At 41.0% G+C, this 25613-nt stretch overlaps 1 protein-coding gene across 1 annotated transcript in view; it reads right to left on the bottom strand.

The window, feature by feature from the left end:
- The window catches only part of PPP2CA (protein phosphatase 2 catalytic subunit alpha), an 81549-nt gene extending 61059 nt beyond the window's left edge, over positions 1-20490 (bottom strand). The window contains exons 1-9 of the mRNA XM_065409906.1: positions 20422-20490; positions 19394-19579; positions 17889-18083; positions 16662-16840; positions 15534-15646; positions 12860-12999; positions 8696-8784; positions 3438-3591; positions 66-400 (exon numbers count right to left, since the gene is read on the bottom strand). Coding sequence (XP_065265978.1) covers positions 66-400; positions 3438-3591; positions 8696-8784; positions 12860-12999; positions 15534-15646; positions 16662-16840; positions 17889-18083; positions 19394-19558 — 1370 coding nt within the window. The 5' untranslated portion in view covers positions 19559-19579; positions 20422-20490. The remainder of the gene's footprint in view (positions 1-65; positions 401-3437; positions 3592-8695; positions 8785-12859; positions 13000-15533; positions 15647-16661; positions 16841-17888; positions 18084-19393; positions 19580-20421) is intronic.
- Positions 20491-25613: the final 5123 nt, after the last annotated feature.

Consider the following 25613-nt stretch of genomic DNA (forward strand, 5'->3'; position numbering starts at 1 on the left):
TTTATTAAATAAAGAGTAACTGTCTATTCGAACACTACCTCATTACATAAGCAATAGGCTCTAACCTTGTATTGGAGTTTGGGAAGGGTGAATTGAAATTTGCAGCAGTAAGGTTCCCACAATTTGGATTGATGGGTGGCATTGTTGTACCAACTGCTATTAGTGGAGGATCTTCCTTCACACCGCTGGGATCGTTGCTAGCTGCTACAGCGGTGGTTATATCAGTGATTGTAGGTTTACTCTCTTGAGGAAAACTGGGAGGATTCTGTGAGGAAGGAGCCCACTGATTAACTGCATCTTCTTGTTCAATCTTTTTTATTTCTGGAATCTCTGGTTTCCCTCCTTTCACTTTTGTACCTTTTACTTTTAAGTCCTTTGATTTTCTGTCCTTTTCAATATCCTGGAACAGATACTACATCAAAATATACATACACTGTGAAACATAAAATGTCACCTAATTTAGTCTGCTAGGTCCTCGTCAGGCGAGGTGTTGAGTGTCTTTCAATTCCCATTGAGTTCAGTGAGAGTGGAGAGTGCTTATTGCCCCGCAGGACTGGACCCTACCATTGTTAATGCTTTGGAAGTCCTAATGCTCTTTTCAGACCATCAAAGATCAATTTTTAGAACTTGTAAATTCAGTTTTTCAAATTCAGGCATCAAATAATGACGTCAAATGTACCAAGATGGCAAGATCATTTTAAAATAAATAATAATAAACTATTATATTGCTGTCCCAGTAGAGGAAAACATAAACTGCATTTCTAACACCAAGTTTGTTTCAGGCAAACTCCTTTGCCATTTGATAACTTGAAAACTTTTAAAAACGGAAGTGTTAATGAAAGGACTATTTAACCTGGCAGCCACATGTCAGAATAAAACTCTAGCTACAGCTTAAAATTAACAACAACAACAAATAAGTTTCAGGTCAGTAGTTTAATGTGATATCTTATTTTCTTTTTCCCAGCCCTGTCTGCTCAGGGGCTGAGGTTACTCTGTTGATGGTGACTGGCCAGAGCAGATAGGGTACCAATAACTATACTGGGACATTGCAACAACAGGTAAGTGACATTTCCCCCATCTCTTAAATGAAGGTCTAGCAAGCTACTAGGACTATGTTTTACCCCATATTTCCCTTGGTTTGACTCTTGCTCTATGTCTTATAGGAGGACTACAGTCCTAGAGTTAATTGGAGGGTGGTGGGACAAATGAACCAAGCATATGCAGAAAAGGAAGCTGCTGACAGGCCAAACAACCACTTCTATACATAGTGGTGCAGGAGAGCCTTTATCCCTGAAATGTTCTGGGTCTACTGCCAGAAGCCAGCTCCTTCCTAAGCCTCCCTTCCCTGGACCAGCAGTAGCCTGCTCCACTCACCAGCTAATCTCCTATTCCCTACATTTGTTTCTTGCAGGTGGTAGATCAGCTAGTGAGGGAAGCACGCTGCCAACAGAGGAAAGAACAGAGCAGAAGCTACTCAGGAGAAAGAGAGAGAGACTGAGTGTGTGTGTGTAAGCAGAAGCACCCATCTGTCCTGTCAGAGGCTTCCTTTCCGCTGAGGAGTCACTTCTATTCTTGGTTTCCCACCCACAAACTGAGCCCTAGCACTGTGGTCTTGCTCTCTGTCTACCCTCGCTAGACCTAGAGAAGGGAAGGAGAGGGGAAAATATCACTTACCTCCTGCAGTATCCTAACATAGTAGCCAACTAGCTTCTGGTCAGAATGTCATCAGCAGAATAACCTTAATACATGCCTTCATCAAGGAAATAGGATGTGGCCTGAGAAAAACAAAATGTGAACTAAATTTAGACTGCTGATTTTAATATATTTTTCTAATACTCTAAATGGAGTCCAGAATTAAAGGACCTATCCATACCTGCAAAATGTAACTAGGGGAAGAAAAGGCTATAGCCATGCTTTAAAGGGACATGCAGTCAACATAAAAATCACACTTCAAGTAACACCCAAGATTACTTACTGTAGCTAAAAGCAATTAGAGAAAAATAATAATCTATTTTTTGTTTATTTTTATCATTTGACAGTACTTGGTAAACAGTCAATTCCACTTTTTATAACCAGTCAATCTCTTATTTAGTTTGTGTCGGTCATTCACACAGCAACAGAGAATAGAAAAAACATTTTTACAAATAGGGAAGTGTGATTACAAAACCACAAAATTTGCCAGCGAATTTAGACTTAGTACTTAAAAGTACTTTTAATTCATGTTTTGAAATTGACTGGATTTTAGATTGATTATGTTCCTTTAATATAGTACTATTTGTTTCTGGAATACTGTGATTCTCCTACCTTTTCATCATGGGGACCACTTCATAACAAAAATAGCCTCTCATGGATCATCTCTTCTCTCAGCCCCTCACTGCTTGGTTCTCAAATTGTTCCAGTACTAGTGTTGCTAGTTGTATCTTATTGATGTTTCTGAACAACACTAATATTATGGATTCCTCAACTAATAAAGTGGTCTCAAACTTTCCTTTGAAGGCAGGGTATGTGTTTTTATCTGTCTTTGGAAAGTGCCTAGCACATTTTTGCTGCTACCACAATGTGAATAATAATTTGCAAATCACCAAGAAAGGTTCCTTGCTCCCTAGTTTGAGGACCACTTTACAACTGGAAGAATCCTTGGTACTGTTGTCCCAAAACATCTGTAAGATAGAAATGGCAATAGAAAGTGTTATATATACAGGTAGCTAGCAGGTAGATTAGAAAGGTATCTAAATGAAGTCACATAAGACCCTTGCTTCTTTCATCATCTTTTAATCAGATTTACTCTAACTACAGACATCTAGACTCCAGTTCAGCGAAGTATTTAAGCATGTGCTTAAGTCTATCCCTAAAGTGCTTTGCTGAATCAGGACTGACTGCTGAATCAGGATCCCAATGAATATATAAAATTATAAAATAATGGATTAACAATTTTGTTTCATTTTGATAATATTTGTCTCTCAAATTGTAACAGACCAAATTCATTCCTACTGTAACTACACTGACTTCAGAGAGACAGTCAAATCTATTACATAGAACCTCAGAGTTATGAATACCAGAGTTACGAACTGACCAGTCAACCACATACCTCATTTAGAACCAGAAGTACACAATCAGGCAGCAGCAAGGACAAAAAAAAAAAAAAAAAGCAGCAAATACAGTGCAGTACTGTGTTAAATGTAAACTACTAAACAAAGGAGGGAAAGCAGCATTTTTCTTCTACATAGTAAAGTTTCAAAGCTGTATTAAGTCAACGTTCAGTGGTTGAAAGAACAACTATAACATTTTGTTCAGACAAACATTTCACAGTTACGAACAGCCTCCATTCCCGAGGTGTTTGTAACTCTGAGGTTCTACTGTACCTCTATATTGTAGGTATACAGTTTAAGATGACAATTTAATGCAGCAATAAATATTTTAAGAAAAATAATTCTCACCTTCCCAACCACTGGACCATTCTGAGAGGCATTAATATGAATAGTTCTCTTTTCATCTTTTATTAGTTCCATCTCTTTATTATTCTCTCTGAGTTTTGAAAGAGAATTTAACTTTGCTTCTTGTAATAATTTAGCCTTCAGTTCTGGTAAGAATCTGATAAAGTTAAATGTTCTTTTTATTTTCATACATACAGTTTTTCTCTTAACATTTTATGGCCAATACTTAGCCTAACCCATTAATTAGCAAATTTACTTGACAAATATCTCATGAGCAGATCTATGCATGACACAACTCTATCTGGCAAAACTATAAAGCATTTCAATAAAGGACATATCTTTAACAAATTTGATTTTGGCTCTTTAGACAAAAGTTTAAAAAAATGTTTGCTAATAAATACATTATGTTCCTTATAAAGTCTTTTTCAAAAGGCAAAATTTATTCACGTTTAGAGAGTTCAATTTTAGTGTTGACAAATTATATACCAATCTATTTATTGTTGTTCTAAAGTTCAAGAAAACTTCTTGGCATCACACATTAACAAAATCCCTTTGGGGTCTGACTGATTCAACATATGTCTAGCCAGCTTTGCAACATTTTTAATAGATGCTTTAGTTCTTTTTTGCTAAATACTTGACACCAACATAATTAATTCTGCAAAAGGAAATTTCACACTGATCTAATTCACACACTATTGTTTTGCATCAGGTCTAATTTACATCCACTGTACCAATTAGCAGTTAGTTATACTGTACTTTCAAACTGAAAAGTATAGTGTTATTCCAAACCATTAATTCCATTTCATGTTTTGTTTTGTTTTTTTCTGGTCACTAGAAATCAGTTTTGAGAAAGGTGGCTGACACTAGTCCTCCTCAAAACTACAACACAGAGAAACTAAAACATTTAAATTATTGTACACAACTGCTCTTAAGAACCAAACATTTAGGGCTGGTCTACACTAGAAACTTACATCTGTATAGGTACATCCCTCAAGCGTGTGAAAAATCCACACCCCTGAGAGACATAGCTATACCAACCTAACCCATAGTGTAGACCAGTGGTCCCCAACCTTTTCCATGGGGCGGGCGACGGACGACTAGCCGCCGAGGACCGTGGCTGCCGGACAAGCAGCCGCCAAAATGCCGCCGTGAAGCGGCAACGTCAAGAGGCATCGCCGCCGAAATTCATGAAGCAGCAACGTCAAGAGGCGTCATCGAGAGGCATTGCCGCCGATATGCCGCTGAAATTTGGCGGCATTTCGGCGGTAGCGCTTCTTGACGTTGCTGCTTCTCGGCGGCGTTTCGGCGGCTGCTTGTCCGGCGGCCAGTAGGCGGGCGCACATGGATGCCCCGGCGGGTGCCATGGTGCCTGCGGGCACCGCGTTGGGGACCCCTGGTGTAGACAGTACTAGGCTGACGGAAGAATTCTTCCGTTGATCTAGCTACTGCTTCTTGGGGAGGTGGATAAGGTACAGTGATGAGAGAAGCCCTCCCTTTAGCATAGGTAGTGTCTACTCTGGCCTTGTCTACGCTAAAAAATTAAGTAGGCTTCACTACGTCACTCAAGGGGGTGTGAAAAATATGCCCCTGAGTGACATAGTTAAGGTGACCTAACCCCCAGTGTAGACAGCTGTTGCGTCTTAAGCGTAGACATACCCAGTGAAGCGCTACAGCAGTGCAGCTGCAACGGCACAGTTGTGCTGCTGTAGTGTGTTAGGTGTAGACATTCTGCCTGCTTCACTGAGGGGGTGTGTATCGGGAAAAATCTGTACATTTTTGCAATGAAAAAAAAACAACCCATTTATATGCATGCAAAACAGGTAATACCACAAATTAATGGGCACTTGTGTGTGCAATTAGAGATTTTGGGCAAACCCCTGGTTTCTGAGGTTGCAAAGTGGCACACCCATTATGCCCTTCCCCTCATAGAAATGGTGACCTTTAAGCTATGAACCTCTTTGTGCATTTTCTATTGTTCTCTATACGACTAATTCAACACTGAAGCTACATCTACACTTGGAGCTAGGGGTGTGATCCCCTGCTTGTGTACACATACTCGCACTAGCTCTCATTGAGCTAGCATGCTAAATATAGAAGTGTAGCTGCAGTAACATGGACAGTGGCAAGCAGCAGCATGGGCTAGCCACCTCGAGTACAAACCCACCCAGAACCCGTGGGTACACGCTCGGGGTGGCTAGCCCAGGCCGACTCTTGCCGCTGCCCATGCTACCATGGTTATGCTACTATTTTTAGCACATTAGCTCAATGAGAGCTAGTGAGAGAATGTGTATGCAAACTTGGAATCGCACCCCTAGCTCATAACCTCAGAAACCTATGTGTGTGCCCAAAAGCTCAGGCCTATAGTGTAGACGTTGCCTTACTGAAGACAATGGACGAAATCCGATCAACTTCAGTGGGCATCAGGCCAGGTCACATAGGTATAACTGGCTAACTACCTAAAACAGGCGAGGGTGGCGTAATATATAAAGGAGTGTGGATAACGTAAAGTTTTAGGTATGGCTGCATTACTGATGAGTGATGAAACTAAGAGTGAATTATACAGGCTATCCCAAAAGAATGTTGATAAAACCTTTATTCTACCCACACCATCATGTCCTCTGTATGAGTCAGAGAAAATGTATTTTCCAAAATGCTGTAGAGAGTTTTTAAATGCTACTGGAAATATTTTTGGTGTTCATCCACCTGTGAATTCAGATGTCTTTGTTACCATGAGTATAACATACAAGGGCAAAAGAGAGCCCCAAAAGTCTAAATGTGGCCTAAAATAGCTTTTCTGTAGATGAAAGTGTCACAGTTTTAAGCTCTAATATCTTGCAATTAGCTAGGGCTAAAAGTAAGAGTCTCAACGGAAAGATGGTAATTTCCCCTTACAAGGGTATAATGATTTTGTTTCTACTCCTAACAAATTATAAGATATCTAATTATGACCATTTAAATGCTAACACGGTTAAGCACAGCCAATCAGTTTTTTCACTCCTGCTTAGTTTAAAAAAAAAAACTAGAAAATTAAATGCAACACCTATTTAAGTAATTTTAGCACAATTAAATTCAATAAATATAAGGAAATGCAAAATTTAAGATTTCAACAGCAATATTAAGTCAATTGTGTTACACATATATTTATTACACACACAAAAATTCATATGAACATTTTTAAGATTGCAAAGTCAAGCTCTAAAAGGTTAGGAAATGCCAGAATTAAGGCAACCTTAATTCGGACCCCTTAAGCATATGTTTTACGATACAGTCTTTAATAACATGATCACACACTATTTTTTCCACGGGTTTCTCATCCTAGTCCTACTCTCCCCTTCTGGGATTGCTTTCTGAGTTCCAAACTCCCCTTGCCACTCCTAGTTCTCCCCATCTGCACATCCAGTCCTAATCTCCTTGCCCAGCCTTCCACTCCCCGCCCCCCATTCCAGGTTCCAGTCCCAAACTCTCCTCCCCAGCTCCAGCTTTCCTCTCTCCCAGTCCCAGCATTCCCTTCCCCACAATTACCAGTCCCAGTTTGCTTGACCAGCCAGTCCCAGTTTCTCTCCCTCCTCCTCCAGTCCCAGTCTCACCAGACTCCTTGCCCCTTTTTACTCTTTTCCCACCCCGCGGTCCAGCTTCTGTCTGTCCCCACTGCATTTGACTCAGATGGCTTCCTCCTCCATGCTGCTTGGGTGCCAGTAAGGAGACCAGTGGTCACTGAAGGCAGGGAAGAGACAGGCTACCTGCTCTCAGTATCAGTGCCTGGCCCCACCTCAGCCCAGAGCAGATGGGAGCCATTATAGGGAAAGCCCACTTTTGCCGCTGAGCTTTGGGCAGGAGGGAACATGCTCAGGGACTCTGTGGCTCTGAGTCTGCAGAGTCTGGTCAGCACTAGGAGCTCTGAGTGGATGAAGTATGCTCAGTGAGGATGGAATTTTTGGAGATTTTAGCTACTAAAATCAAAGAAGTCTCAAGCACGCACAAACTGCCATTTTGCAAAGGCTTATAACTTGCTCAGACTTGGATGGATTTTCACTGCGATAGCAAAAAGCATATTCCTGAGACAAATTTCAAGTCCTTGCTCTCAAAGCCTGGGTGTGACAGTGCTGCTCAAAGAAAAAAGTTGCCAGGAGTTTTTTGACACAGGCAAAACAACATATTTTCCCTTGCTTCAGTCTCAGAAACAACTGAATCATTTTTGCTGAAATTTTTGAGAAAAATTCAGCCAGTGGTAGACACCTGGCATGTAAAATTGCAGCCCAGGCAGTTAAAGTTTGGCAACGTCATAAGCAACTGAAAACCAGGTCTTATAATGAGAAGTGTTGGGCAACCTTAATAACAGACAGCACTACCACCTCCACGTATAATTATACAATACTGTTTTTCTAGTTAGATGTGTAGCTTCATACATTACTATTTCTGTTCTTGACAGTATTTTCTAATTTTCTGTAATTATATCAGTGCTTTGCATGACAGGATTTCTTCCATTTAATTTGCTATTTTTACTTTTATAAAATATACCAGCTGTACAAATAAGCAAATAAAAATTACAAAGAAGTAAAATGTCCCTTGTTTTTTGTTATATAAAGGCTCAGGAATATTCAATTATATGTCAGACAGGGGTTAAAATTCACTTTCTGTGACCTATACAAAATTAGCAGAGATACCTTTATGACAGACAAAGGGCTGGATCCTCCAGCTGGTGTAAGTCATCATAGCACCATTAAAGTCAACACAATCATGATGACTTACAACATCTGAGGATCCGGCCCAGTGTGGTAGGGACATGATCAGAATTTGTGAAATCACCCCTGTATTAAAGCCTTTTGGGAGGACATAATAGCTAAAATTTCTCAGTTTATCTTATAGAACAGTTTTCCTAAAAACCTCATGTTCAATTTTGGGGACACTGCCATATTCTTATTCCCATCTCTGGTTTACTGTTGGCAGGTAGAACAGCTATGTTCTCAACTACCCTAGACCCACCAACTGGGCAGAGTTGGCACAAGTACTTAATGAAGCACAACTTTCATCATGATCTGTTACCTACAAGGATGTTGAATTCTTTTAGATCCTAGGAATAAAACAGTCAGTCATTGAATGTTCCTATAGCTTCACAAAAATACACTTGTTCTAAATTATTACCCTTGTATATTTGTATACCATGTACTTCCCTATTTACTGTAACTCTTACAAAAATCATATAAATTATAATAAGCTGAAACTAGGGCTTTTTATGTTTTATTGGCCAACAAAATACTTACTTTTCAATAAATCCATCTCTAGTAAAATAGTCATGCTGCAGCAGATCTGTAGATGAGATCCTATCAGTGGGATCCATTTGTAAACAAGCCTATAAAATATTAGAGAGGTTATTTTAGAAGGACTTTTTAAATCACATACCGCATAATGTAAGCAATGTTGTGTATTATATCTCTTTAGAGTCTAAAGCATCTTTCAGGTATAACACTACTCACTGCCTCTATGCTCTAATCTGTAATTCCTGTACAGTTGAAAGCCCTGTATAACATTATTTCATTGATTATTTTGTCATTACACCATTTTTCAGTAATGCCTATTATGTCTAGGTCCTCTTCTACTGCTATACTATCTAGTTTATTTATTTTCACTGTAAAGCTTTTTATGTTGGTAAAGATATTTTTAGGAACAGCTCTCTAGCTGTAGCCAAACTTTGCTCAGTGTCGGTTGGTTGGAAGATGGCTCTAAGCCATCATTATGCCCTCCTGATCCTCAGGCTAGCCAACGGCCCACGGGTTACTCTAAATTATACTGGCTGGAATGGTCCCCTATGGACTGCTCTACTGTCTAAAGATTTCCACAGCATATTCCTCCTGCCCCCTACATAGAGGGCTGGATAAGGGAGTGACATAGAGCAGGTTCTGGCAACTTTACATCAACCAGGGATTCTCTCCCTCCAGAGGGCTCCTCTGCTTTCTCTTTAGGGCAGCTTTCCCACTTTGCACTATCAAAGAAGACTAAGTGGCCAAGCATCTGACCCCTCCATTTTTATTTTTGATTGTGTGCCTATGTTCATTTAACTCCTTATTCTGACACCTTGTTGCTATTCTGGAATTTACCTAACTAGTCTCAACATGACCTTCCTCAACTCTATCTATAATTTATGTCCTATCCTTTACGGGATGCAGAGTTATCTTTGTATTACTGACATCCATGTCTTCCAGATGTCTTTGTCCAATCAGAGTTCTCCTCAGCACCTGTTAGTTTTCTCCCAGGTCCTCATTTAAATAATATACCAAAAGTGTGGTAGCTTCCTTTGCCTGCACTTTGATTATGGTGAAGCCCATCATTTCTATATAGGTTCCTCCTTCCTCAGATGTCCTAGGTGCCCAGTAAATGTAAATCCCTCTCCTTTACACCTTATTTTCATCTATGCACTGAGAGTCTGAAGCTTCTTCTGTCTTGCTGCCCAAGCATGGAGTGGGAAGCGTTTCAGAAAAAGCTACCAATCTAGATCTTTCCCCAGTAATCTAAATGTCTCTACCATGACCACAATCCTCACCACTTACTCGATGTTGTCTCTAGATGTCTTGGGAGATTTAACACCTTTGCACCCAGTAGAGAAGTCACCAAACAGTTCACATCGTTGTCAGAGATCCTTCTGTCAATATTTCTATTACCACAGCCTTTCTATGTCTCACATCTGTAACTCCATTTTCTGGAGTGACCAACTTAGAAAATGGGTCCTAACTAATGGAGAATATCCTGCATCCCCAACTAACTAGATGATCAGGATGAGTAGTTCTGAGATGGGTCTGTTCAACAATATTCTTATATACTGCCTCTGTAAAGACACATAGAGAGCTAAAAGAAATCCACTAAAAATTCACCTGTTTGCTCTCTCAAGTTTTGTAGATTAAACTTAAAAAAAAAAAAAAAAAAAGAGCTTTGTTGAGCCGAAGTGATGCAATATATAAACTATACTCCCTCCCCTGAGGCTTGTGTTCAATGCTGCCTTTGATCACAAATGAAATGAGCTTTGTGGTCACAACCTATTCCCTTCTGAAAATATATCAGTATCACAAAACCACCACAATTAGCACTATTGGCAATTTCTTCTCACAATAGATTTCCTACTGAAATTGTGAGGGATGTGTACAATGCAACAGAACTAGGCAGAGAAGAATGGAATAATCCTGCAACACTATACTCACTTTAGTCTGTGTAATCATTCATTTTGTGAGTGCTATAATTCATCCACTTAAAGAAAACTTGGCTTATGGTCCTTTCACTGAATGAATGAGATTCTTCATTTTCTTGAAACCAGCAGTATTTTCCAATGCCAAAGAAAGAACTGCTGTATTCCAACAAAATGCATTCATTTTTTCCACTATTACTCTCTGTAATTGTACAGTAGTGAATATAGTAATTAAACAGTACATATATGTATAGCATTGGGTAGAATTTTCAAAAATCACCTAAGTGACTTAGGAGCATAAGTCCCATTGACTTTCAATGCCAGCTCTAAACAGACCAACGTGGATGGATTGGGTCATTAAGGGTTTGCTAGAGGAATTTTGGCTTGTACATGTGTGATGTTGTCTAATTAAAATATAACCATGCAAATCATTATTGCTACCACTGTTATATAATTGCAACAAATCTTATACAAAATATAACTCATGGCCAGAAAGGGTTAAACAGCTTGCAGACTAACTAATCCAAAACTGACCTTTAAAGACATGTTAGAAATAGTAATTAGGGCCATTCTATGGCTAAGTAGGCTAAAACTTTGAAATGCAAAACCTATATTGTTAGAAGTGATACTAATTGTGTGTATCTCAGATGCTACCCATGTAAACAGACAGTTCCTGTCTGTCCCTATAGCTACTAATTCAGAGATCAAAAGGGAATATTAACATTTAGATCAGGGGTCTCAAAGTCCCGGCCTGCAGGCCATCTGCAGCTCGAGAACCTCCTCACTGCAGCCCCTGGATGACAGACGCATACTGCCATGCTGCCGGCAATGTCTGCTGCAGGCACCGCCCCCGTAGCTCCCATTGGCTGGGGGAGAGGGACAGAGATACCCTCACTAGTCACTGGGCAGAGTCAGCCATGGAAGCAGCATCATTTGTTGCCAGGCAGAATCAGCCATGGAAGTAGCGTCACTTTTTTCCACAATGAATATAAAAACAAGTCAAAATACTGAACACAACTATCTGATGCACACCTTGCTGCAATCCTGAAGGTTTCAACTGCTCAGTCACTGAGGCCAAACATCAACAAACTGACAGAACTGAAGCGTTGCCAGGTGTCTGGCAAGCACTAAAAACTCTCTGGCAGGCGAAGAATTGTATAAAGTTGTATGACAGTTTTAGTATTTCTAAGAAATTCGAAATAAAAAATGCAATATAAATGTTTTCTTTTCTGAACACCATCTTCAGTGACATTATTGGCCCGCTGATAGGTTTTGAGGGCTGGCACTGGCCCTAAGGTAAATTGAGTTTGAGACCCCTGATTTAAATGAATCTTGAGTGAAGTAATGTCATTGTCTATATGTCTCTTTGAAGTTTACGATAGACTACCTAATGAATAAATTGTCCTTAGTTAATGTGTGTAACGAATTACTGGTGATGTTTAGAAAGCAGAAGGTTACATCAAAAGCCTATTGTTTACCCAGGACTGTATGGTCCACTGGAGGCTAGAAAACTGTATAAAAGACCGTTCGGTCCTCAACCTGTTTATCTCAGATCTGCTTGAGGTTTCATGCAGGGGATGCCTAAGCTATAAGGACTGAGATCCAATCTCAGTTCTGACTGGACCACCCTGAAATATACACATGGGACTATAACCTATGAACTATTTCTGAAAGAACTCTTTGCAACTACAAAGCTCATCATCTCTGCTATGTATCTGAACCTCAAGAACTGAACTCATGTCTGTATGTATACTGATCTTTTAACCATACTCTCTCTCTTTTCTTTTTTAATAAATTTTAGTTTAGTTAATAAGAATTGGCTATAAGCATGTATTTGGGTGAGATCTGGAATATTCAATAATCTGGGAGGTAATGTGTCCGATCCTTTGGGATTGGTAGAACCTTTTCTTTTATATGATAAAATAAGATTTTCAGAAATCTTCATCATATTTGACTTGGGTACCTGGATGGAGGCCTGAGGCAGGGTTACTTCAAGGGAACTGTGTTGCTTGGACTTCTGAGTAACCAGTAAGGTATAACAGAAGCTTTTTAGTGTTGGCTTGGTAAATCTAAGTATTGAATTATCCACCAGCTTTGGGGTTTGTCTGCCCCATTCTTTCCAGTTCACCCTAATTGGGTAACCTCAGCTGGCCCCCACTGGGACCCTGGTCACAACATGATATTATACATTAGGCACAGCTACAAATAATAATCATCAGCAAGCATGATACTCAGACCTCTTCTAACATACATGAACAATATCTGCCAGTAATGCACAGAGCTTGGGATACTTTTTCCTTGCATTTTTAGGGTGCTGGACTTCCGGAAGGACGACCCCTGAAAAAACTGGACTCCTTATAAAAATACTCTGAAGATGAGGTGTCAAATTCCCTGAAAGAAAATATAGTTTTCAAAATTCACTGTGAGCAGCCAATAAATCAAATACATATAATTAAGTATATATACAGTACTCTTATTCTACTATTCATGAGGATGGCTAAGCTTAATTAAAAAGCTCTCAGCAAAAATGCCTTTAGGCTTCAAAGTAAAGCTGAAAAATATTCAACAACGTTAGATTGCTATATTTCCCTCTATACTTCCCCTCCCAAAGAGGAAAGCTACATAAAAAGCAGATCCCTCCAGTAAAGACTTGTTCTGCACTATAGATTATATTTGCAGTTTGATGCATGAAGTAGTTTATACATGTATAACCCTGCAGATGATGAGGCTTTACCCCCATCTTTGCAGTTCATGTCATCAGAACAAACTACTACAGCAGCATGAATAAGGATATTGACTATGAAATGATCTTCACTCATCTTTACAATTAGAATTCTCCTTCCTACAGTTTCATATTGTTAGGAGGATAAAATAAACAGGACTTATGTTGCTGCAAGTCTGAAGCTCAGTGCAAAAGAAAAAAAAGACTGTACTCAAAGATAGTTATGAATGGTTTGCTTTCAGGGCCGGTGCTACCATTAAGGCGAACTAGGCGGTTGCCTAGGGCGCCAAGATTTGGGGGCGCCAAAAAGCAGTGCCCCCAATTTTTTTTTTACAGCGTTCCTCCCCGAGCGCGCGGTCGCCGCTCCACTTCTCCCGCCTCCCAGGCTTGCGGCGCCAATCAGCTTTTTGGCACCGCAAGCCTGGGAGGAGAATTAGAGCGGGGATGGCGTGCTCAGGGAGGAGGCGGCGGACCAGAGGTGAGCTGGGGTGGGGAGCTGCCGCACGGCTCCACGGGCCGGGGGGGTGGAGAGCTGCCGCGGGGGTGCCTCAGGGTGGGGGGGGGAGCTGCCGCCGGGCTCCCCACCCCAGCTCACCTCTGCTACGCCCCCTCCAATCAGCTTTTTGGCACCGCAAGCCTGGGAGGAGAATTAGAGCGGGGATGGCGTGCTCAGGGAGGAGGCGGCGGACCAGAGGTGAGCTGGGGTGGGGAGCTGCCGCACGGCTCCACGGGCCGGGGGGATGGAGAGCTGCCGCGGGGGTGCCTCAGGGTGTGTGTGGGGGGGGGAGCTGCCGCCGGGCTCCCCACCCCAGCTCACCTCTGCTACGCCCCCTCCCCGAGCACGCCATCGCTGCTCCACTTCTCCCGCCTCCCAGGCTTGCAGCGCCAATCAGCTGTTTGGCTCCACAAGCCTGGGAGGGGAGGAGAATTAGAGCGGGGGCAGTGTGCTCGGGGAGGAGGCGGAGCAGAGGTGAGCTGGGGTGGGGAGCTGCTGCACGGCTCCCCGTGGGGGGAGCTGCCGCGGGGGGGGGGGGGGGTGCCTCAGGGCACGGGGGGGGGGGGGGGGGGAGGTGGAAGTTTTGCCTAGGGCGCGAAACTTCCTTGCACCAGCCCTGTTTGCTTTCCAACTGGGTGGGTGTATCTAGTGGGGTCCTGCAGGGGCCAGTCCTGGTCCAGTACTATTAAGTATCTTCATTAATGATTTGGATAATGTAGTGGAGAGTATGCTTATAAAATGTGTAGATGACACCAAGTTGGGAGGGGTTGCAAGCACTTTGGAGGACAGGGTTAGAATTCAAAACAACCTTGAAAAGTTAGAGAATTGGTCTGAATTCAACAAGATGAAATTCAATAAAGATAAGTGCAAAGTATTTCACTTAAGAAGGAAAAATCAAATACACAACTACAAAATAGGGAATAACTGTCTAGGTGGTAGTACTGCCGAAAAGGATCTGGGAGTTACAGTGGATAACAATTTCAATATGAATCACCAATGTGATGCAGTTGCTAAAAAGACTAATATCATTCTGTGGTGTATTAACAGAAGTGTTGTATGTAAGACACCTGGGAGGTAACTGTCTTGCTCTACTTGGCACTGCTGAGGCCTCAACTGGAGTGCAGTGTCCATTTCTGGGTGCCACACTTTAAGAAAGATCTGGACAAATTGGAGAGAGTCCAGAGGAGAGCAAAAAAAATTATAAAAGATTTAGAAAACCTGACTTGTGAGGATGGGTTTTAAAAAAGTGGGCATGTTTAAACTTGAGAAAAGAATACAGAGGAGGGAACTGAAAACAGTCTTCAAATATGTTAAAGGCTCTTATAAAGAAGCCAGGGATCAATTGTAATCCATGTCCACTGAAAGTAAGCCAAGTAATGTGCTTAATCTGCAGCAAGGGAGATTTGGGTTAGATATTAGGGAAAACTTTCTAATTATAAGGGTAGTTAAGCTCCGGAATAGGATTCCAAGGGAGGTTGTGGAATTCCCATCATTGGGGGTTTTTAAGAACAGGCTGTAAAAACACCTGTCAGGGATGGTCTAGGAGGTTTACTTGTTCCTGTCTCAGTGCAGGGGGCTGGAGTTGATGACTTCTCAAGGTCTCTTCCACTTCACATTTCTATGATTCTATAGCACAGCAATCCAATTGTTATAACATGTCAATGTTTTTCTTAAATATTGTCTGCATTACACATCAGCAATACTCACCTACTTTTGTCACAATTTTATGGAGTAGGTCTAGGTCAGAGCTGCTGGGTAGATAAGGATTTCCAGTGGCCATCTCAATGATCATACAACCTAAAGCCCAGATGTCCACAGGTCTAAGATCAGGAAATGAACAAAGTGCTCAACAATAATGCTGATGCTAAGATAAAACATATTTAAAGAGAGCTGATATTTTAAAAGAACATTTTTTAAAATTAAAATATCTCTAAAATAACAGAATATTTGACAATATAAAAGGATAAAACATAATTAATCACACTTTAAAATATCTTCACAATTAATTACAAAATAATATTGCAGCATTTAGCTGTGAAATTATTTTAGATTGTGGAACTGTATATTAAGATTTATAATTAATATAGCTACAAAACAACTATCTACTAAGACAGTCCTTAAACTTGTGTAGTAGCATTATTAGCATGTATTATGAGTGAATTTGGCACATTATTCTCCAAAAGTCATACTTAACAGCAGAACTTTAATTAGCATTCTCATATGAAATTGCCAAATATTTTTGTTTCTTGTTTCATGACATTTCTCTTAATCCTCTTTTTGAGACTCAGACAATAGCCCTAATCTGATTAAAGATTATGATGTTTTTGATGTTGTAACACTTAAAGGATTACCATCTGTCTAGGAACTATATAAAAATATTGAGAATCTCCATGGTCTATAAAATTAGAGTATTCTATTTAATGGTAGACTGTGTACCACTGAAGTCAGTAAAAGCTTTGCCACTGACTTCAATCGGCTCAAGATCAAGCCTTAAATGCATGTATGTGACCCCATATATGTGGATATTTTGTTGGGTATTGGGAATGAATATTATTTTACTCTCCTCTAGCAAAACAAGAGCCACTCTTTAAAATATGTGACAGAGCGCATCAAACGTTCCCCTACTATGTCCAGGTACTAGAGATTTGATTTGTCAAAGTGATTTTAAATCCTTTTGTTGGTTTAACATGATTTTTATATGAAAATTGTTTCACCTACAAGCAAATTAATTTCTGGCTTTTTGTCAACAGTACTATATTGCTCTAAAAAGTGTAAGTTCTAACAATGCTGCTCCATGCCAGTTTAATAATAAGGTATGTAAATAAAAATACATACTTCCCATATGTGGTGTCTTTTAATACCAGTTCTGGAGCCCTGTACCATCGTGTGGCCACATAATCTGTATAAACATCACCAGGGGCAGCTAATGTCCGAGCAAAACCAAAATCACATAGTTTAGTAATTCCCGTCTGTGATACTAAGATATTCTCAGGTTTGATATCACGATGTATGACCTGGACAAAAGAAAGGAAGTCAAATCTATCTTAATAATAAAAGGGATTCTGCAAAAAAGATTACTCTCAAAGAGCATGGACTGAAACAAACATATACATTTTGCCACTTTAGGATCACAATAAGCAGTACAGTGTCCTAAATTCTCAAAACTGTCTGCAGAGGGGAAGACCATAGGCTGCTACTGCTACGCACGGCAACAGCCTAATGTGTATGGGGTGGAGAGAAAAAGAGAAGTAACAGTGCACCCCTCAAAATAAAGAAACAGAAAAAATAGGCACCGTGGAGACAAGGGAAGAAACTGCAAAAAGACAGAGAGAGCTGGGGGTGAAGAGCTATGTGCTGTAAGCAGGGCCGGCGCTTCCACTAGGCGACCCTAGGCGGTCGCGTAGGGCGGCAGGATTTGGGGGGCAGCATTTTGCCGCCCTCAGCGGAAATTCGGCGGTGGGGGGTCCTTCCGCTCCAGGTCTTTGGCAGAAATTCGGCGGCAGGTCCTTCACTCACTCCGGGACCCGCCGCCAAAGTGCCCCAAAGATGTGGCGCGGAAGGACCCCCCGCCGCCGAATGCTCAGAGGAGGAGTGCTGCCGCCTAGGGCTGCAAAAGCCCTGGCGCCGCTCCTGGCTGTAAGCAAACTGCCCTGAAAATCTGAAACTGGGGGATACAATGGTGCAGTAGGTTAATAAGAAAGCTATAATAATCAGAAATGGACAAGAACCATAACCCATGCTCCAAACATCTCAGAACCAAAGTTTAGATCTGGATCCAAACAGTGTGGACACAGCCCACCCCTGAGAATAACAGTACCTAACCCTTTAATGGCTAACCCTTTAATGTATTTCATCTTTTACTGCACACGTGTTTCAGTTCTAAAAATCAAAATTCAGTTGGAGGCATTTAGGCTATTATTATGAAACTATAATATTTTAATATGGAATTAACATTTTCAAACTCTGGGAGATGAAACACTATGTAAAATCAAAAAAATGTAATCAGAAAACATAACACCACTTTGTTTTAGCCTTATTTTGTAGCTTCTACAAAGTACTTACATTGTTGCTGTGGAGATACTCAATTGCTCGAAGGATCTGGAAGAGGTATCTTCTAAGTCTTTTATTATCCAGTCCGTGACAGTAATGTTGTAGCTCATCTAAAACTGTATGATCAATAAATTCAAACACCAAATGAATTTTTTTTTTCTGTCTAAATACTTCGATCAGGTTGACCAGGTTTTCATGACGAAATTGCTGTTGGCGAGAGGAAATAAAACATTCTACTGTAGCTTTTCAGTATTTATTTCTATTAGGATAGTTTTTCTCCTTGACCAAGACATACTTGCAAGGGTAGACATGAAAGATTCACATCATTTTGTAAATATTCAGAAATTCTTATTCCCTCTACTCCAGCCTTCCCCCAACATTTAAACCATGGCTATTCAGCTATTTTGCCAAAATGAAGCTGAATCTGACCCCCCACTTCGTAAGGCAACTCCCATCTTTTCATGTGCTGTAATATTTATACTGCTTACTGTATTTTTCACTCCATGCATCTGATGAAGTGGGTTTTAACTCACGAAAGCTTATGCCCAAATAAATCTGTTAGTCTCTAAGGTGCCACAAGGACTCCTCGTTGTTTTTGCTAATATACTCTAGTGAGTTGCTAAAACCACTGGACCTAATTAAAAATAAAAAAAATCCATGCTGTACAGACTTTCAAGTCCCCAGAAAATCAACTTCTTCTCTGGTATAAAAGCTAGAACTTTCCCCCCCTTTGTCAGAGCTCACTAACAGTGAACCAAAAACTGCTGTCAGTTACAGGGGGATAAGCCAGGAATAATATAACTGAAATGGTTGACTGAGAGAAGGTAAGAAAAACTCCTGTACATGCACTTTATTTGCATTGATCAATTAAAGATGCAAAGCCTCATGTCAAACTGGTATTGTTAAAAATGTGCACCATTTCCCATTAAGCTCCATATTTTATTTTTATTTATATTCTAAATCTTTATTTATTTTAAATCTTAGGCTTTGAATTTGCAAACACTAGGTTGGCTGAGAGAGAAGAGGGCAAGCCAGGTCAAACAGGAATCTGCCCCGAACCATATCTAATGTGTTTAACAAGAAAACATAATACGTTATGTCTGCATTAACTTTCTTGCAGGATCCTCCACATGCACTGCTTTTACCTCCCATGAATCCACTGCATTCGGGGGTAGGTAGAGGAGTAGGAAACCCCTTCACTGCCACAAAATGATGCTGGGGAATCTCTGGGAAGGAATAGCCAGAGATTCCTCCTCTGTTCCTAGGTGGCACAGAACTGGGATGACGACTACATCACACCCCTGTGGTGATGGTGTAGGCTGTAGAAAGTGTACTTTACTTTTTATATTCACTTTATTTTTTAAAAGGCTGGGCAATAAAACAAGTCAAATAACAAGCTTATTCTTGGTATATTTTATGTGTTTAATAGCCCAGGAATATGCCAATAATGATGCAAATTTTATTTCTAAGCACTTTCCCTTTTGAGTTACAAAATGATTAAAGCAAAAGAAGCAAACCTTTAGAAACTTTATTTCTCTCATAGCAATTTTGTTGACAGATTTTTCTGGTTTCTCATAGAATATCTTAATGGCTACTATCTGTCCTGTTTCCTTGTCTTTGCACTTCACTACTGTTCCATAACTCCCCTCTCCCACTTTGCCAAGGGTCTCGTACATCTCCATCTTCCAGTCTGATTTTTATTTCTTCATAGAAAGAGAAAATGTTAAAAATTATTTTGAGGCATACACTATTTTTTAGTTTTCTTAAACTATAATTTGCAGACAACATTAGCAAGGTGAATTACTCCTACAGACAGCAATAACTCCATTGTACATTTTAAATATTTGGTTCTATGTGTGAAATTTATCCCAGTAACAACAATAATAGTCTGATTGGACGGCAGGATCAGGCCCTTTCTCAAATGTGCATTCCCAGTTCAATCAAGTGGTCAACTGCAGGACTGGTGTTATAGACAATATCTAGAAACTTCTTAAATACCAGTACATTTAAAACAATTCTTGTATTTAACTCTCATTAAAAGGAAAGGAACGAACAATGAAACCATGAACAATATAAGAGGCAAAGTTAGTGCGATAATATTCATATCATTATACAAGTCAAAAAAAATGTAAAGGTAAGCCAAAAAAATGAACAACAAGAAGACTTTTGAACAACCTAAATAAAGTCAAATTTAACATATTTCAGAAAGTTCACTCCAACAGTGAAATAAACATCATAGTCCAAAGAGTGTTGATCAAAATCAGCCCGCTGGAAACTCCTTTGGTCAGAGAGCAGGGCCTCCCTTATAATCTCTGTTTGGAATTCCTGAATATCTCCACAAGTTTTTAATTTAGCCATACTTCATGATAAATTTATTCACCAGATTTAGTTATTAAAAAGTTCATCCTCTTTTCATAGAGTATAGGTGCATAAGATAGTTGTTCAAAATATTACAAGAAATAAAGGGTTTAACCAAGACAAGAATAACTTGACCTCTGCATAGTTTGTACCACTGATTACATGAATACACAAAATTTGCTCTTACCTACAAATGAGGAAGGGGCATAAGAATGAGAAAATCACAACTCCTTCACTGACTAGTCAGTGAGATCAAAATCACTACATTTATGGGGTGTGGTGAAAGCAAACCAGAATAACACTGTGATTCACTCTCTCAAACTCTGTGATCTGGAAATGTTTCAAAAATAACCTCCGTCATTTTATGGGTGGCAGGTGCTTCTTGAGAATCCAGACAGACCTTAGCTACCCTTTGCCCAGAATCTTTCACATGGGTCTCTCACCTGAAACTCTTCCCAGGAACTGCCCACACCCACAATGCCTGAAAAAGAGAACCGAATCCTCCCTGAAACCCTGATCTAACTGTCTAGGAATTTATATTGAGTTTCTTAGTGCAGTATCTGTACTTCCCCCACACGGGGGCACAGGATTCCTCAGGAAGAGTCCAACTCCCCCCCCCCCCTTCCCAATTACTACTAGGGCTATACATGGGGAGAGAATAGTTACATTCCACACCTTGCCAGGTTTATTACACACCTGAGGAGGGCCCTGACTGGATGACAGCTGCCCTCAGAATCCCAGAGAGACACTGGAAAAACTCCTCACTTGAGCCCTTGCTCCTCATGCTCGAAATCAACAATCCCCAGCCTCCCGCCAGCTCCCAGCTCCCCAGCCACGGCAACCTCCCCTGCTGCCCGGCCCAGCCACCAGCCCCTACCCAGCACAGTCTTCCCCCAGCCCTAGCTACCCATCCAGTTCAACCCCCAGCCTAGCTACCAGCCCCTTCCCCCAGCCGCCATCACTGCCTCCCTGCCGCACCCGCTTCCCCTGCCAGCCCCTCGGCTCTCCCCCTGGCCCGGGCAGCTCCAAGCCCCAGCCTCCCTGAGCTAACCTGACCTGCTCGAGCCCGCTTTCCATGCTGGGCCCTTCTATCCCCGCTCGGCACGGCTCTCCCCCACGGGCCCTGTTACCATAGCAACCACCAGCAACAGCGCCCGCAGGATCCGCCCAGGGGCCGCGGTGCTTCCGTGACCTCATAGCGTTCCACCCGGAAGTGACGGCAAGGCGCGGGGTCCTGGGCGGCAGAGGGGGAGAAGGCGGAGCTGTTGGGGGTGATAATGGGGACGGGGGAGAGCAGGGGATGGGGCTCTGGGGCAGAGGTGGGGGTGGGATTCAATGGGGGGGGGAGAGAGGGGTGGGTGGCTGCCGGTGATTGGCGGAATGGTGGGGGCGGGAGCGACAGCGACGCAGCTGCCTGGCACGTCACTGACAAGCAATACAGAGCGTGGGCAGGAGCACAGTCATGCGTGTCAGAAACCCTGGCCACGCACGGGATAGACACGGCCGGGCGCCCTGTTCTGCAAAAGGACGCGTGTGACGTCAACGTTATATTCACACATCAGTCAGGCTCAGCCTGGGGCAGTCATGTGCGAGTTTGCCGCGGACAGATAATTCCAGGCACTGTTCCCGCTAATCTACATATGCAACAAACAAACAGCAGTTCTGAATACCTTATGAACTCCTATACTGTCTATACATATATGAAGTAACCTGTCCTACTGAACAAGCTCTCTTAATATATTTATGATTACATACAGAAAACAAGATAACAAAAATGCACTTTTAAAATCCAGAGGTTAGAGTTAAGGTTGTGATAAAATACCTACTTCTTTGGGCTTGGTAAAAATAACGGGGCTATGGTTATGTTAATATATTGAGAGGCAGCGTGTTATATTTCTTTTCTCAGCCTTTACCTGCTCCATTTAGGGCTCCATCGTTGCTTTATTTTGCTGCCTCAGAAGCCGTCTGGAAAACGGTGTCTCAGTCACAATCTGGCTCCCAGTCTCCCTCTGGTTCTGGGGCAGTATCCAGCCTTATAGCTGGTACAACATACATTCCTTGGTGCTCCACACATCCACATCTTTGTTGTTTTTGCTGATACAGTCTAACATGGTTACAACTCTGAAATCCATTACTAGTAGTGGCTTTGCAGAAGCTGCTAATCATGATCCTTATATCCAGTTATTCCCCTTCAGAAGAGCACAGAATGGGTCACATTCTGGTCCCTTATATTGTAAACTTTTGGAGCAGGGACTGTCCCTCACTATGTGTTTATTGAAAACCTAACAGACTGGGGCCTCAAACTCAGCTGGGGCCTCTAGTGCTACTGTAAAAGAAAAAAAAAGTTTATGACAGATGCCTTTGATTATTCAGTTCCTTGATTTTAGGTGCTTGGGGTGTGTCGATTATATTATAGGTCTTGTCACGGAGGCTCTGATCCTACTATAAGCTCCACAAGGACATTGCAGGAACAGGGCCCCAGTAGCCTGAATTTTTTTAATGAAGTTTTTAAGGGTTTGAAATACCATTACAAATATAAAAGTAAACAGTTCAGTTTCATTGCCATTTCCTAACATTCTTAAGGCTTATTAAAGGGCAGAAATCCTTTATTTCTGCATGTAAGAGGATTTTCTGTTTGAGGATGTTATAAACATGTATTGTTTATAATCTGAGAGCTATTCAAGATTTTAACAAAAATAATGTCACTGTCTGAAAATATGCCACTTTTGATTAAATTTCTGCCATAATCAAATGTTATCCCTTTTCAGGGAAAAATAATTAAGAATCAATAACTGACTTAAAACCAGACAATTGTATTAGCCACTACAGTGTTATTCTGCACATTCCCGAATGAAAAAAACCCAATAATGTTTTAAATATATGAGACCAAGTAAGACAAAAATTCTAGTTTGAAAATCTTTTATAATGAATCATTGTAATGCAGTGTTGCATGATGAGTTATAGTACACGATAAAGTGAACGTAATATTTTAACTAAAATGTCCTTAGTGAAATACAATAGGATGTAACTGCAATAACAAGTTAAAGTCTATTTAACAATGTACTGCAGGAGAACAATATCAGAAGACATGTCTAAAATGACTGACTCCTGCAGTGAGGTTTTCGGTAAATACCAAAAATTGGTTATTTACTGAAGATTCGGTTACCAAGATTCGGTAAATCTTCATAGCAAGGGAATTATAAGAGAAACCCAAAAATCACATGCAAATTAACTGCATACTTTGACTATTTCAGTTGTGATTTAACTTAAACTACAACCCAGAATGAATTTAATTTGATTAAAAGAAACCTCCACATAATCCACCTAAATAATAGTGTTACATATAACTGCCTGAAAGAGAAAATGCGCAAACCTTTGTTTTTATTTTTCTAAGAAAATAAATTAATTAAAATGTATCTTTAATCTCAGGATAAAATAAAATATCCCCTTAATTAGTTAAGATTAATCCATATGATATGGTCACACTATATCTGATTTTGGACAAAGCACTGTGCAATATTGTAATGAACTAGCCAGTGTGGATTGATACCACTGCCCTCTACTGGATGGAATCATAACTGCTCAGCTATGTGTCATAGGCTGTACTCTGCCAATCACTAATGGAGATATCCTATCTCCTAAACTTGGAAGGAACCTTGAAAGGTCATCAAGTCAAGTCAAGTCCAGCCCCGTGCCTTCAATAGCAGGACCAAATACTATTTTTGCCCCAGATCCCTAAGTAGCCCCCTCAAGGATTGAACTCACAGCCCTAGGTTTAGCAGACCAATGCTCAAACCACTGAGCTATCCCTCCCCCAGTGAAAATCTCCTTCAAGGAGTAGGGAACTATGCTTTTGGCACAGGAGATCTGAATTGTATCCCCACTGCCACCACAGAGTTCTCAGTAGCAAGGGTACGCAGTATATTAACAACAGTGAAGTCAATTAATTTTGTTAAACTAACATTATTATTATTTTTATTATTGTTGTTGTTATTTATTTTATTATCTATTACCTATATAGGGCCAAACATGCATATGGCTTTTACAAACACAAAGTTGGATAATGTCCTTCCCCTGAAGAATTAATAATTTAATTTGCACAATATAAACAATTTGAAGGCCAGGTACGAAAGAGAATTAGAGATGACCAGCAATAGAATAAAAGTGAAGGAAGTCAGGGGAGCAATTTTGAAAGAGGAAAGAGAGATCACTTGGCACATGGGCAGAGGGAATTATTTCCTATTGATGTAGGCAGGGCCGGCTCCAGGGTTTTGGCCGCCCCAAGCAGCCAAAAAAAAGCCGCGATCGCGATCTGCGGCGGCAATTCGGCGGGAGGTCCTTCGCTCCGAGTAGGAGTGAGGGACCGTCCGCCGAATTGCCACCGAACAGCTGGACATGCCGCCCCTCTCCGAAGTGGCCACCCCAAGCACCTGCTTGGTAAATTGGTGCCTGGAGCCGGCCCTGGATGTAGGAAACAATTCTGCATCAACAAGTATGAACTAGCACTAGCTAACTTAATAGATCCTTTCTGTCTTCCATTACAATGGAAAATTTTATAAGATTTTTGTTTCTTTATATTAAGCCCTGACCCTGCAAACATGTATGCACATGCCTAACTTGCAGGTGAGCAGTTCCACTGTCTTGTGACAATGGAAATATAAACATTATTAAAATTAAGCATGTGAATAAGTGTTTACAGGATGGGGGGCTTACATTATAAACTCTTTGGGGCAGGGACCATCTCTTTGTATATGTTTGCATGGCACCTAGCACAATGGGATCCCCGAATAAAGCACACAAAGCAGCTTTAGTTTAGAATCTGCTTCATCTAGTAATAAGAAAACACCATTATTAGCTAACACAGGTGTTTTTAAAATACTGCATTGGGGTTACAAATAATTAAGGGCCTGATGCTCCTCTTCAAGTATATAGGTAGCAGGAAGCAAAAGCAAGCAGGTAAGGAAACAAGTGACAGTTGTTAGGTCAACGTCCACACTAAGGGTTAGGTTACATCATACAGGAGTGTGGATTTTTCACACCCCTGAGCGATGTGGCAATGTCAACCTAAATTTTAAATATGGACTATGATTCAGTGTAGCTGCTTCTCTGCTCCACACTTTAATTGCCATAGCGTGCCCATTTCATTGTGAACGGGTTTCTGTGGGGTCCAAGGATAAGGTTGCCAATTTTGGTTGGAGATTTAATCACATGCCATAATCTTTACTTAAATATTAATCTTTAATTCCTGGAGACTCCAGGCCAATCCTGGAGGGTTGGCAATCCGACTCAGGGAGGTGGTGTTCTTACACAAATGGAAAAACCTCTACACAGATGGACAAACCTCTTCTGTCAGCATAGGCTGTGTCTTCACTACTGGGT

Source organism: Emys orbicularis, chromosome 8 (genome assembly GCF_028017835.1).
Source record: "Emys orbicularis isolate rEmyOrb1 chromosome 8, rEmyOrb1.hap1, whole genome shotgun sequence".
Classification (NCBI taxonomy): Eukaryota; Metazoa; Chordata; order Testudines; family Emydidae; genus Emys; species Emys orbicularis.